General features: G+C 47.2%; 1 protein-coding gene across 1 annotated transcript in view; it reads right to left on the bottom strand.

Annotated features, from left to right (window-relative positions):
* Positions 1–486: 486 nt before the first annotated feature.
* NSMAF (neutral sphingomyelinase activation associated factor) overlaps positions 487–14,428 on the bottom strand; it is a 31,975-nt gene continuing 18,033 nt past the window's right edge. The window contains exons 15-31 of the mRNA XM_054179309.1: positions 13,612–13,702; positions 13,459–13,522; positions 13,291–13,342; positions 11,818–11,938; positions 11,432–11,563; positions 10,420–10,462; positions 9,776–9,939; positions 8,444–8,552; positions 7,087–7,145; positions 6,305–6,372; positions 4,855–4,922; positions 4,518–4,641; positions 3,307–3,390; positions 2,256–2,406; positions 1,817–1,919; positions 1,073–1,182; positions 487–949 (exon numbers count right to left, since the gene is read on the bottom strand). Of these exons, the coding sequence (XP_054035284.1) occupies positions 855–949; positions 1,073–1,182; positions 1,817–1,919; positions 2,256–2,406; positions 3,307–3,390; positions 4,518–4,641; positions 4,855–4,922; positions 6,305–6,372; positions 7,087–7,145; positions 8,444–8,552; positions 9,776–9,939; positions 10,420–10,462; positions 11,432–11,563; positions 11,818–11,938; positions 13,291–13,342; positions 13,459–13,522; positions 13,612–13,702 (1,638 nt within the window). The 3' untranslated portion in view covers positions 487–854. The remainder of the gene's footprint in view (positions 950–1,072; positions 1,183–1,816; positions 1,920–2,255; positions 2,407–3,306; positions 3,391–4,517; positions 4,642–4,854; positions 4,923–6,304; positions 6,373–7,086; positions 7,146–8,443; positions 8,553–9,775; positions 9,940–10,419; positions 10,463–11,431; positions 11,564–11,817; positions 11,939–13,290; positions 13,343–13,458; positions 13,523–13,611; positions 13,703–14,428) is intronic.

Genomic DNA, 14,428 nt, shown 5'->3' with positions numbered 1-14,428 from the left:
CTGTGGTTGTTGTGGCAAGCAGTAAGTGGTGACTGGAGTGGTTTAGGATTCAGCCCTGTGGGCACAGGAGCTGTGGCCTGTAGCAGTCCTCTCAAGTTCCTTGGCAAGCTGGTTTGCTCAGCTAGGAAATCCTTGGAGCCCCAAACAAGATGGCAGTGAAGTGCTGAGCTCTGCAGCCAACCAGATTCAGCAGGAGCCAGTTCTGCACCTGCTCAAGAATGAGAAGTCCTTGGTTATGCAAACTGCTTACCCAAGTACTGCTTGACCACCTGAACCTTCTGCTGCCCTGCTAAGTACAAGCCTGGAAAAAAAACCAATCCAGAATGTTCTTCCTCTTCTCTGTGCCTTTTCATCAGCCACCCTGGGAGCAGAGATGGCACAGAGTGCCCACAGCTGCTGCCTTGGTGCTCAAAGGAGTCTTTAGCTTTGTGTTTGTCTTCACTAGGAAGAAGGCTTGAGCCCCCAGGAGCCACAAACACACTGTCCTGAGACAGCCTGCAGGGCTGGAGAATGCAAATGCTGCTTCTGTGGCAGCAGTGCAAGCAGCAAGCTGTGATGCATTCTATGCAAATCAAATAATGACTGCAAGCTCTTTAATTAGAGAAAAATAGGTCTTTAATTTCATTTCAGATCTCCTTGTAGAGAAGCATTCTCAGTAGGACAGTCCATGAAAAACCAATGCATACACCCTGGCAGTAAAGAGCCCTCACTGCAGTTACCATACCAGAGAAAGCTGCACTTGAGCTTCCTGGCCTGGGTGAACTTCAGCAGCCAGCATTGCACAGAGTTCAGTTCCTTTAAAAGGTTTGGTTTAAAAGAAGGAGTTCAAGTAAAGGGCTGGAGGCAAAGGCACTTCAGTACTGCAGCTTCCAGAAGATGAGTTGTCTGTCTTCCCCTCCTGTGATAACACTGCTGCACTGCTCACTCATCCACATGGACACCACTGCTCCTGGGCAAGACAAAGCCAAGCAGTCAGTGCCAAGGCAGAGGGACCCCAGAGTCCCAGAAGGCAAAGCTGGAAGGGAACTGACAGAGCCAGCCAGGGAAGGGAAGGGACCTGGGCAGCACATACCTGTATGGGCCTTGATCCTTTCAGTCACTTTGCCTAGCACAAGGTCCCACACCAGCAAGTCTCCTGACTGGCTTCCTGAGAGGATGATGTTGCCATCCCACTTCAAGCACCTGCAGGACACTCACAGTCACTTCACATCCTCTGTTTCTGTCCTCACACCTCTGCCTTTCCCAACAGCCTCACATCGCTGACAATAAGCCACTTGCACCCCCAGCCACCATCACTGCCTTTCCTATCCCAACATCACACTTCTCCACCCTCACCTTCCTTTGCAACACACCTTCACACTCTCCCTGCTACAATCACATCAAGCCCAACCATCACCCCACCACTGCCAGGTCCCCCCTAAAACATGGCCCTCACCCTCACACCTACAGCGCTCACAACCCCTGCAGGGATGGGGACTCCAGCACTGCCTGGGGAGCCTGGCCCACACCTGTGTAACCCTTTACCTACATAAATTCTTCCTAAGCCCAACCTCACATCTCCCCTCTTGAAACTTCAAGCCATTTCCTCTTCTCCTCTGCCTTGCTACTGGGGAGAACCCACTAACCCATACCTTCCTCCAACCTCATTTTAGTCACTTTCACAGAGCAATGTGGTCTCCTCTCACTGCCCTCCACACTAAACACTCCTAATTGCCTGAGCTGTTCCTCACGAGCCTTGTTCTCCATTCCCTTCAATACCTTTACTGCCCTTCTACAGCACTTCACTCTCCTTCTTGCAGCAAGATCTCACAATTACCTCTGTGGCTCATCAGTGCTTACAGAAGATATGAGCATCCCCGTCTGCACATCGATCACTTTAAAGCAGCAGTCTTCTCCTGTGCTGAGGAGATGTCTGCTGTCTGTCCACAAGCAAAATGTAAGGCAAAAGAAATGAGACAAAGGCACAGACATAGCTCCAGTTCTACTTCCCAAAGCTCTCTGTGCTATCAGCATGTTGGCTGTCGCATAGCATGACCCACTTCAAGCTACTTTACTGTACATTAACTCTAAACAACCTATGCACACGTCACGTCCAGCTCACTGGCCTACAGCCTGCCGTGGCCTTGGGTACACTTCCTTGTAACAGAGAGCCAAGCCAATGCAAATGATCCCCTTGAAGCAGTAACTCCAAGAACAAGGCTGTATGCCATCAGAGCTGGAGTGAGCCCCAGATTAATAACTGACTTTCAACCTACCAGGGCTAAAAGCAGCATCAAACACAGTCCCAGAATGGCAGGGCACCTGGTGCAGCAGTGTTGCTGTAGCTACATCCCACACACCCATGGTGCCCTCTTTGGTTCCAGAAGCCAGCAAAGTATTTGCAGCATTCAAGTCCATTGTGTTCACCTAGGAAGTTCAACAGCCCCTTGTGAGACATCTTGACACAGGCTTTAAACACACACAGAGCAAGGCCATTAGCTCCCAGGTGACATTTCATATCACATCTAGCTCTGCAACACCCTTGATCAAGTCTAATCATCACAAACCCTGCCTCTGGAAAAGAAAAGGTCCCTTTGGTAATTCAGCCTGCTTGTGCTTTGCAGAAATGACCATCATCTCACACTACTTTTACTACCACCTCAATGTAAGACTTTATCCCTTAAGGGTAGGGCTCTTCTTTAAAGAGCTTAGTCATCAGCTCGTGCCAGTCCTCCTGGGTACAGTTCTTCAATGGTAGCAGAACTTTTGCAGTAAGCAACCTGTTCAAAGCCTAACTGGTAAGAAGGTTTACAACACCAATTCTAACTAGAGAGACATTAAAGGCTATGGCCAAAGGTGTGCAGCTCCACTTTTCTGGCTCAGAGCACACACTCTGGTTATGTATTTACAGTGAAATTCATTCAGCTGGTTTCCAGTATGGTAAGCAGCTTACATTGTGTTGTAGTTGCTTGCCTTTGGCCAAGATGCCAGTATTGGGCAGCTGTAACAATGAAAATACCTCAGCAACATTACTCTGCTTTCCAAGACAAAGCAGCTCACAGAACACCCCCACAGCCCCCTCCAACTTTAAGCACACAAGCTGAGCAAGCTAAATGAAGGAACCTCTGTTTCTGCTGGTGCCCCAGTCCCAGGAGGGGGCCTTTCACCCAGGGATGCAGGGGACAAACCTCACAAAAACTGCCCCCAAAATGAAACACTTCCCATTCCCAGCACACTTTCCCCTTCAACCCAACCCTTGTGCTTCACCACTGCACCTTCCCAAGCAGCTGATCTTCCCATTTGGAGCTGCTCTGTCCACATACTCACACTGACATCGTGCTCCAGCTCTGCCAGCAGCTCAAACTGGTGTTTCTTATTGCTCAAGGTCTCCCCAGGGGCACAGTGCCACACCTACAACACAGACACTTCAGTTAGCTCAAGGAAGGGTTGGTGCAGCCTGGGATGAGTTCCTTCTGCACTGAATTCTCACATTACAGGGAAGGCTGCTTGTGTAAACTGTGGGCCTTGTCTACGTGGCAGAACACAGCAACCACAGCTGGCACCTGAACTCCTTCACCCTCAGCAGAGCCACACATTGAGCATGACTCTGCTGGCTCCTGCCAGCTCGCTGAAGCCTCCCTAGCTCTGGCTGTATGACTGCCCTGGATGGATGCTCACCACAAATCCATGCACAGGCAGCTTTGGGGGATTCTTTCCTGTCTCTAACTTCCAAACTATCTTTCCACTTCACAGCAGCAGACATGCAACAGCAGGAGGCATGCTCTTCACATGATGAAGTTCCTGATCTACTTAGAAGACATAAGCTACAAAACCATTACACTGAAACATTTTAGAAGCCTATTTCCACTCTGCAAACAGAACCACCAGTCAAGGTCACAAAACATCCCAGCTCCTCCAACAAACAGTTTGCCTCCAAACCCCCACATTTACAGACATTTCAGTAAGCCAAACACTCTAAAGCAGGACCTCAGCTTTCAGAAAATCCCAGAATGGCTTAGGTTGGAAGGGACCTCAGAGGTGATCTACTCCAACCTCCCCACCATGGGCAGGGACTAGCCCAGGGTTGCTCAAGGCCTCATCCAACCTGGCCTTGCAAACCCCCAGGGAGGAGGCATCCACAGCCTCCTTGGGCAGCCTATTCCATACTTCCCTCATACTGCAGAACATCTTCCTAAGATCCAGTCTAAGCCTACACTCCCCCAGCTTCAAGCCATTCCCTCTCAGCTTTAGCTAATTCTCATGTAGCTAAGATATTCTAGAACCAAGCACACTGTCAGCCAAGCCAAGTTCTTACTCTAGCACAAGAGGTGCAGTCAGCCAGGTTGGATGAGGCCTTGAGCAGCCTAGTCTGGTAGGAGGTGTCCCTGCCCATGGCAGGGAGGGGTGGGACTAGACGACCTTTAAGGTCTTTCCAACCCAAACCATTCCATGATCCACTCCAAAGCTTTTGACTGGCTGAGTATTACCAAGTGCCAGCTATGAAGAGTTGCTGAGGTGTAACAAAGCCACACACCAACCTTCACAGTGGAGTCCCAGGACGCAGAATAGAGGCGGCCGTCCCGCCAGCAGATCTTGCTGACTGCATCGTCGTGCCCCATCAAGGTGTCCTGCTGTCTTCCAAATGCAACTGAGTAAAAATATCTGTCAGGGAAAGGTTATAAAAGCATTATGCCTGCAGAGAACTTGAAAGGGGGTTTGCTACACAGATGAGGAAGCTTTGCTCCTACAGTTTCTAACAGAAAGCTGCTGAATAAAAGAGGAGAAATGCAGACAGCGCTTCAACAGCCAATTGCTGTGTCAGCAAGCAAGGCAATCCATGCCACTCAGTTAAGTCACCAGGCAGTAAATACACACATATGATTGTCCCATGAAGAACTGATGACAGTGGTATCTCCAGGTAAGATTAGACAAGATGACAAAGCCTGTAAGAGAAAGAAGAAACCCAACTAGTGCTCCATTTCTTAACCCCAAAGGCAACAGCAGCACGTCGGCACGGGCTCGGAGAACAAGCAGCGCTTCATTCATCCCCATGCACAACACAGAGGTGATTATGGACACTACTCAAGAAAAAGCTGACAGGTCAGACACTGAACAGCAAATACAAACACTGTATATTACATCTATCACACAATGTCAGGGGTTGGAAGGGACCATCGGGTCCAAGCCCCCTGCCAGAGCAGGATCACCTAAGGCAGGCCACACAGGAGCACGGCCAGCTTGGCTTTGAAAGGCTCCACAGAAGGAGACTCCACAACCTCTCTGTCACCCTCACAGTGAAGAAGTTTCTCCTCATGTTGAGGTGGAACTTCCTGTGTTCTAGCTTACACCCATTATCCCTTGTCCTGTTACCAGGAGACTGGCCCCCTCCTCTTGACCCCCAGCCCTCAGGTATTTGTAGACATGGATTAGATCCCCTCTCAGCCTTCTCTGCTCCAGACTACAGCCCCGGTTCTCTAAGTCTTTCTTCACAGGAGAGATGTTCCAGTGCCTCAATCGGGTCCCTTGGGGACCTGTTAGAGCTTGCCATGGCTTCTGTCTGGGCAACCCAATTGCCTTGTTTTGTCCCTCTGAGGTAAGAGTACAGAGAGGCTGATCTATCCTTGCCTCAAAGAGCTCCAAACATGGCAACTAGGAAAGAATCTCTATGACCACAGTGGTCAAGCACAGAAAAGCAAATACCAAATCTCACTTCAGGTCCTGTTTCAGAAGCAGGGGAAAAACTTTGTTCAGAGGTTGCTGAGATCACTGCTCATTAAGGAAGGATGGCTCCAGTTCACTCTGCACAGATTCCACTCCCTGTGCTTGATTGTCCTCTGCTGGATGACTCACAGACTCTTGGCAGCAGTAAGGCAATATGGATGTGAGCAAGGGGTGCAGCTTAAGCTTTGTGATTCTTAGTCTGGTATGAACAGAGGAGTCTTCCTGGACGGTGCTTGGTTGCATGGTTTGGTTGATTAGGTGGTGTTGGATGATAGGTTGGACTCTATCATCTTGAAGGTCTCTTCCAACCTGGTTTATTCTATTCTATCCCTGAACTATCTATTTTTGTCTGCCACAAGCCCTTCCCTGGGTAGCAGAGCAATTCAGAACAAGCTGAAGTGCAACCCTTTAATGCTACCTTCCTGTGGCTCCATCTGCATGGAAGCCTAAGAGGGTCTCAGTTCTCTTCACTAAATTATTCACACACAAGGCAATTGAGGAGGCAGGGGAAGAAAAGAGGCACTGATGCGTGTTAAGAGCCATGTCTCTGAGCAGCTTTCAGGAGAGACCCAGTGATCTTGTTTTCATTTTGACAGCAACTCACCATGCTGGAAAAGGACACACTTCTTTGGATGGTTTTTGACTCTTTGGAAAACATCTTCAGAGTGGAATCTGGGGGTGAAGGACAAAAGGGATGGAAGGTAAAAGGGCTGGCTTGATTACAGAAGCTAGGAATTGTGCTCCTGTTTGAATATTCAAATATCTCACTACCAAAAGCAGGCAGAAGTTTATCACAGTCGTTGAGAAACTCTTGCTTGTGACTGGAGCCTGGAACCAGCCTTTTCTGCACTAGCTGCAGGATTCCCCCATGCCCACCCAACTCTAGGAGAACTCTGGTATCTAAAGGGAGAAATTACCACCTTCCCAAGCCTAGAGATAATATCGACATCCTTGAGTCCAAGATCTAAGCCCTCACAAATTCATGTACTTCAGCTATCTAATTGCATGAAATAAATATTGACCTGAATCTCTGCAACAGGCAACTTGCAAAGGTGACAATCCACAAGCCAAACAGAAGCAGCCTTCAGATGTGAACACTGAAACTCTCTCCAACAGTACAAAGGAATTGATTGTGAAATGAAAACAAGAATCTTGCACTTGGCAGAAGCTTAGGGCCACTCCTCTCATGACTGCAAACAAACAGGACTCAATGGGGTATCTCTGGAATCACTGAATGCTGATCTCCTTTTGCTCCCAGAAGGTATTAATGGGATTCAATCTTAACTGCACTTGAGAGCTTCATGCTGTTTTGCTCACCAAACATTCTTTAGTCTTAAGCCATGCATTTGCACTGCAGGTTGTAGGAAATGGCTCTGCAATACTTACCCTGGGATGTAGTGAAAACAGAAGAGCCATTGGATGTGACTGCTATCCCAGTAACTGCCCTGTGAGACACAAGCAAGCTTAGAGATGATTTCAAAGGCTTTGCAACTTCACCACCACTCTGCAAACTGACTACAGTTGAGACCTATTTGTTCTCTGTAAAAGCTAAGACATCCAAGGAGATTAAAAGCACTCCAGTGGTGTGTTGCATGCCTACAGGCAAAAATTCTCCTCGATGTAAGATGTGGAATACCAGTGCAGGCTCCCCAAGCTGCTCTGCAAGAATACCATCCTCATCACAAAGGACAAGCCCACGTGAGAGGATGAACAGTTTCACATTCACTCTTCCTGGTGTGTGATTAGAAGCAGCTACTGAACCCAAGTGCCAGGAATGAGAACCTGCAAGTCTTTGCTCCTCAAATTTGGCACTGGCAAAGTCATTATAGTCTAGAAATTCCGACACAGAGCTTATCTCAGGGAGTTAGTTGTTAGGAAGCACTAAGCGTTCTGCACAGCTACAATTCTGTATGCAGACCTCCCTTCTGCTTCTGTTTCCTACTCCAGTCAAAAAAAAAAGAAGATAAAAATATACTCAGAAGCTGAAATTCAAGTGTGGTGTCAGGATCTCCCTGACAAACTGCTAACACAGGTCCTTTCTCACTCCAAATGTTACCTTGTTTTCTGGGCAAGGGACTTTTCTTTTCCAGGTTGGCTTAGTCACCACAAAAGCAGTTGCCCTCAAGGTAGTAAGAAGTCCTCCTAATAGTCCAGCCATCAGGACAACAAAAATCTGCACTTCAAAATAGAGCTGCTGCTGTTCAGTTCACCTGAAATGCCCCAGCTGACTCATGGCTCCCTAGGAACCCATCAGAACGGCAGTGTGGTACCTGGATTCACTGAAATCTGCAGCTGGAGACCTGGGAAACTGCTCATACAGCAGCAGCTTCAAGCATGCAGTGGTTGAACTTAAGTGCTTTCACATTTCAAATCCAATGGGATGAAAGGGAAGTTAGGTCCTCTTGGAGTTAGAAACAGGTAAGTAATTGAAAGTTTTTATCTGGCTGCTGCTATCAGAGTTTTAGAGGAGACTAATCAATATCTGCTTCAGGTACTAAAATGGTATCTCTAGACCTGCACAAGGAACAGAAAAAAAGCAAGCAAGCAGCTGACAAATGCCTTCTCTGGATTGCTAAACCATCACAAACTCAACTTATCTTGTGCAATCAAATCAAGGAGCTGTCTCCCCAAGAGAGTTTACCTTAAAGCCTAACCCATCATTGAGACTGACACACAGACACCCCCACACCCCTCAATTCCAGGCAACAATTTTGACTGTGAGAAGAAAGAGAGTAGTACCTACTCTTTGTGAATTTTATACTGCTCATCTAATTTCAGTTTGGCAATGTTGTTCCAAGCAAGTGTGATACTTTCTTCTGTCAAGTCTTCAAATGATTCTTCATTTGGAGAAACTGCAATAAAATGCCACAATAAAGTTTCAACACAAACACAGAATAGGAAGACACATTTCAAATAGCTCAGCAGCTGAAGTTATAAACAGATTATAGAGTAGAGAAACCATACAAAGCTCCAGGAGTAAGAATCTGTAGCTAACAGAGTGCCAAGATCACTTTTTCCCCACCTCTCTTCCTGAATAAATAGACTTCCCCAGGCAAAAATACAACTGCAGTGCCCTGGCTGCCACACAGCCCAGCTGCAGTGCCCAAGCCAGGGCTGCCACACAGCCCAGCTGCAGTGCCCAAGCCAGGGCTACCACACAGCCCAGCTGCAGTGCCCAAGCCAGGGCTACCACACAGCCCAGCTGCAGTGCCCAAGCCAGGGCTACCACACAGCCCAGCTGCAGTGCCCAAGCCAGGGCTGCCACACAGCCCAGCTGCAGTGCCCAAGCCAGGGCTGCCACACAGCCCAGCTGCAGTGCCCAAGCCAGGGCTGCCACACAGCCCAGCTGCAGTGCCCAAGCCAGGGCTGCCACACAGCCCAGCTGCAGACTTCACAGAGGAAGTTTCCAAAATGAAAAGAAAAGCCCAAAAGAACAAAACCCCCAAAGCTTCCCTGCAGAGGTTTTGGCTTTCTATTGAGATGTCAAAAGCTTTCCAACTGGAGAAGTAGCAGGAAAGCCATCCACTGCTACAATGCACCAAGTGCTTTTACTACTCTCTTGCACTCTGTTTGGCAAGTCACAACTTCATTTCGCTGTGCTGGTGCAAAAAATCAGGGCTAAAAAAAAAATCAATCAAATAAATGGAACCCCCAAATGCATCAAACCTGAGACACTGAGAGGTCAATTGCTATTTAAAGGGCTAAACCCCCCAGGAATTGTTATCTGTGAATGAATGACTTGGGCAGCACACCACCAGATCTGTTGAGCACAGATGAGTGCTAGCATCACTGTACACAACTTTCAAAGCCACAGCTTCCAAAGCAGAGGCTGAGCAGTCCCAGAGGAGACCACTGACACAGAAGGCAAAAATGCCAGGGCACCACCTGTGTTATCCCATTTGAACCTGGCCCTGTCAGTTCTTCTTCAACATTAGCTCATGTATTGGTCTGCAGTTGGCTTATAGGGAAAGTGGCCAAGATAATCTCTGTATAATGAGATCCTGTGGGAGAAAGATGGAGAGGTCCTCAGCAGCACAAATCCACTCCACCCTCAGTTTACCTGCTAGCCATTTACCTGGAGACTCAGCTATGGAAACACTGTGACTAGATGCTCGAGACAAGCTTTTGAGCTTTGGGATTATCCTTCGAGGGTGAGGAGTTGTAAACAGCTGCTTTGGTGTCTGTCCAAACTCCAAGATTTGTGTCAGCAGAGCCACTTTTTCATTGGGGTCCAGAATACTTCATACACACACAAAAGGATATTTCATTAAGCCAAGCAGAAAAGTACTGTGTATTTCCTCCCCTCCCCTGAAAGGCTGCACATGCAGCTACTACAGCACCAGAGGCCATCACTTACAGAACTGATTTACCACAGAGGTGATGAACAGTCAGATCATAGCTTCAGCATTTCATGTATGATGACATTATGGCCATCAGTTAAAACAAAGGGGGCCAAAAAGGGAGAAAAGCAAGAGGAATGCAAAGGAGAAAAGCAAAAGCCAGTTCATGGAAGCCAGACTGAAGAAATGTTTAAGTAAGAATCTTTCAATGCTGGAACTGAGAACCTGATGCTGGCTCTCTGCACATTCTGGGGTAGAAAAGGGAAGAGCTCCACCATTCCTCTAGAGAGCACTTTTGCAGCCAGCAAAGAACTTGGGAGGGACACTGAGAAATTCAGCTAACTGCTGTTACAAACCCATTCTCATTCTTGTCAATTACCTGTTTAAATCCACTCCTCCTTCATAGGTTAATGGGTGAAACACTGGAAAAAAACCACAACATGATTTGCACAACGCAAGGCTCATTTTGTCTGCAAGAGCTGCTATAAAAAAGTTGCCTTTTTCACTCAGCTTGAGTTTATTGAAGTAGTTAAGCCATTTCAGCAGGTTACAGAGCTTGAGATCCTGTGTTCAAATCCTGAATTTCTTACTTGGAAAAAAACCAATGTAGGATATCTAAGTGACTCAGAGGAAGCTCTAGAAGAAACCAGACCTTTCATAAAGGAAGGATGACTTCTTCTAGCTTCACTTTAGCTCCCCATACACACACCCAATAAAGGAAAGGAAAAAGCAGTGTATGTTTTGACATAAACTCATCCATACACAGGTCTCTTCTGTCTCTCTTATTCAGATTGCATGGGGTCAAAAGACCCTCAAAGGTCATCTTGTCCAAACCCCTGCAGTCAGCAGGGACACTTCCAACTAGATCAGGCTGCCCAGGAACACATCAAGTCTGACCTTCAGTGTCTCCAGCAACAGGATCCCAACCACATCCCTGGGCAACTTGTTGCAGTACTTCACCAGTCTCACTGCAAAGAGCTTCCTCCTAATGTCCAATCTAAATCTACCTTGTACCACTTTCAAACCTGGTGCAAACCTGGTCCTGGTCCTATCACAGCAGGCCCTTCTAAATAGTCCCTCCCCAGCCTTCCTGTAAGACCCCTTCAGATATTGAGAAGCGTCCCCAGAGCCTTCTCTTCTCCAGGCTGAACAGCTCCCACTCTCCCAGCCTGTCCTCACAGCAGAGGTGCTCCAGCCCCCCAGTCATGGTTGTAGCCTCCTCTGGAGCCCCTCCAGCAGGTCTATGTCTCCCTTGCACCGGGAGCCCCAGAGCTGGACACAGCACTGCAGGTGAGAGTGCTCAAGCATTACAGACATGCTGCTGTTTACCAATCCTGCCTCACTAAAAGCAGCTCTTTTCTTTTAACTATCTCTACAAAGAGCACACTTACCATTGTGAGCTGCAACTGCTTCACCTCCTTTCTGCTTGTAGCCAAAGATGATGTCAATCCACTCATGAAGATGCTCTGATACATACTGACTTTCTAAAGCCTCTTGGCTCTTCTGAAGAAAGTCATCAGGACCTGGCATGAGAAAGGTTAATGAAAGGAGACATCCCATTCAGTAGTGGTCCCCATCTCTTCCTCTTCCTTCTTGAAAAAGCAGCCAAACAAACCCCCCCAAAGCAAGGTCAAGTTTACTGTAAGTATTAAACATAACTCTTAATTATGTCAAAGTTCTAAAGCAAAAGTTCAGAGGGCAGAATGGGAATTTCTTTGAGAGAAGAACCACCAGCCCAGAAATTAATGCATAATACAAGAAGTTTGAGTAGAATTACCTGATGCCCAAGGGGGCAGCTCCACATCTTCAACCATCTTTCCACCCTGCCTTTTGCCCAAGTCCAGCTTCAAACTGTTCACTAGAAAACTAGAGTCATTTTCATAAAATTCTGGAATCAGCTAGAAGAAAAGAGAAAAGGAAGGTTTGAGGCTAGCTTAGCTTTGATCACTTAGGTAGAATACAATAAAAATGGAACATTAAAGTTCTTATGCTGGGGCCTAAAATTGGGTAGCAATTTCTCCAGGCTTCCTCCTCTGTCAGCAAAGCAGCACTGGAAGATTCCTTCCATTATCTCTCCACCTAATTTTAGGTTTCTTGACTACATACAAAGCAATTCCCCTTGGGCTAAATTCAGACTGGCATAAATGTTTACAACATGTAATGTGTGACCCATGAACCCATATAACACCCAAGAGGAGCTTCAGAACTCTCACTGCATTGCTACCTTCTCATTTTTAAGACATCAGGTAAGAGTTGAGACCAAAATGTAGAATAAAACTAGAGTGATGACAAAGGTGTCAGAGGTTGGGTCAATTAAAGAGCAACACAGATAACCATGAACTATAGACTGCTTGTTTTATAGAAGTATCCCTATACTGAACTCTTTTCATAGTATCATAGTGTCAGTCAGGGTTGGAAGGGACCACAAGGATCACCTAGTTCCAACCCCCCTGCCATGGGCAGGGACACCCCACACTAGATCAGCCTGGCCAGAGCCTCATCCAGCCTGGTCTTACACACCTCCAGGGATGGGGCCTCAACCACCTCCCTGGACAACCCATTCCAGGGCTTCACCACTCTCCTGGGGAAGAACTTCCTCCTCACCTCCAGCCTGAATCTCCCCACCTCCAGCTTCATTCCATTCCCCCTAGTCCTATCACTACCTGAGATCCTGAGAAGTCCCTCCCCAGCCTTCTTGGAGGCCCCCTTCAGATACTGGAAGGCCACAATTAGGTCACCTCAGAGCCTTCTCTTCTCTTCCTTTTATCAAAGAAATATCATTTAACAGCACTCACTATCTGATATTGTTCTACAAGTTATGGTTCTGATAAGGCTCAATAAAATAAGAAGAGACTTCCACAGTTGAACCTCTTCAGATCCTTACAAGATTCCAGCAGATAACATAAAATTTCACCTTGTCAGGCTAAATCCACTCTGGTCATTCCCACTTAGTCCAATTACATTCACAATGACACTCCTGTTCAACTAAAAGCCAGCAAGCAGACACAGACAAGCAGCCATGGAATTACAGAGAAGGAAGGAAGGATTTCAAAATGTTAAAGGATTCACAAAGTGAATTTAACAGCCTTAAAAACCCCCACACAACTCAAAACTACAAACAGCAAAACAAGAAACCAACCAAGCACAGCCCACTCCCGCCCCAAACACCTGAAAGCAGCAGGAGACAGCTCAGAACAGAAAGCTTAGCACAGCAACCAAGATGCACTGCAATCATGTTCCACTCATTTACCTCTTTGAAATCTGTTGCCCCATCCAAGCAGTTTTTCCAGGTTTCTGCAAGGCTAGATAACACATGTCAATCACACCTTGGCCAAAATCAATGCTGTTTTAAGGCTTTGCCCTCCCTTGAAGACATTTGAGAAGAACCAACCCAGTCATACACACAATGCCAACAAACCTGTTGAACATTCTGTCAGCGTGGTCAAACTTTCCGTTCTGCAGACAGAGCATGTATTCTGGAGCTGAGGAGAGGCAAGAGAAGCAATCAGCAGCTCGCTCCAAACCTCTGGAGGTAGCTGGCTGCAGAGAGGGCAGCTCAAAGCTGTCTTACCAACTCTGACGAGATAAAACAAGACGTAACCCGGCGACGAATAATGGCTCCCGTACATGAACTTGGGCTCTGGCATCTCCTGATACCGCTTCTGCGACACATGAAGAAGAAAGAGAGCTCTGTTTCAATTCTCCACTCCTGCCTGCCCTCAATACTGAGCACATACCCCCTCCCCCTCCACCCCCCCCTTTTTTTTTAAGGCACAGAAGCACCCTCAGATTTTTCCCTAACCATAAACCAAACTCTGGGTTCCAACAGTGATCCAGCTTTAATCCGATCAGTACATCAGCAAGGAGAAAAAGTTGTTTGGAGCATCTTGGACTATCAAGTTCTTAGCTTTCCGCCCCCCCCCCCCACACACACTTTGAGATGTAACTGCAGTGACATAGCTTCAAAGGAGAGCAAACAATTACTTCCTTTTTTGCCTCTGACATGAAGTTTGATGAGAGCAGGCAAGAACACACTGGCTTCATTCAAGCTGGAAGCTCCTATGTGTAACCCCCCAAACCTACTCTTAATACGATGACTTTTTACTGCAGCAAGCATGAAGCAGCTCATGGTTTGAGGAAACAGAAGGAAAAAACCCCAGACTGCTATTGAAATGATTTAGAATCATAGAACTGATAAGGTTGGAAAAGACCTCAAAGATCATCAAGTCCAACCTGTCACCCAACACTCATGACTAACTAAACCATGGCTTCAAGTGCCACATCCAGTCCCCTCTTAAACACCTCCAGGGATGGTGACTCCACCACCTCCCTGGGCAGCACATTCCAGTAGCCAATTACTCTTTCTGGGAAGAACTTTCTCCTCACCT

The sequence above is a fragment of the Dryobates pubescens genome, chromosome 3 (genome assembly GCF_014839835.1).
Source record: "Dryobates pubescens isolate bDryPub1 chromosome 3, bDryPub1.pri, whole genome shotgun sequence".
Taxonomy (NCBI): Eukaryota; Metazoa; Chordata; class Aves; order Piciformes; family Picidae; genus Dryobates; species Dryobates pubescens.
Note: the sequence above shows the minus strand (reverse complement) of the source record. Positions and strands in the feature narration are given on the sequence as shown.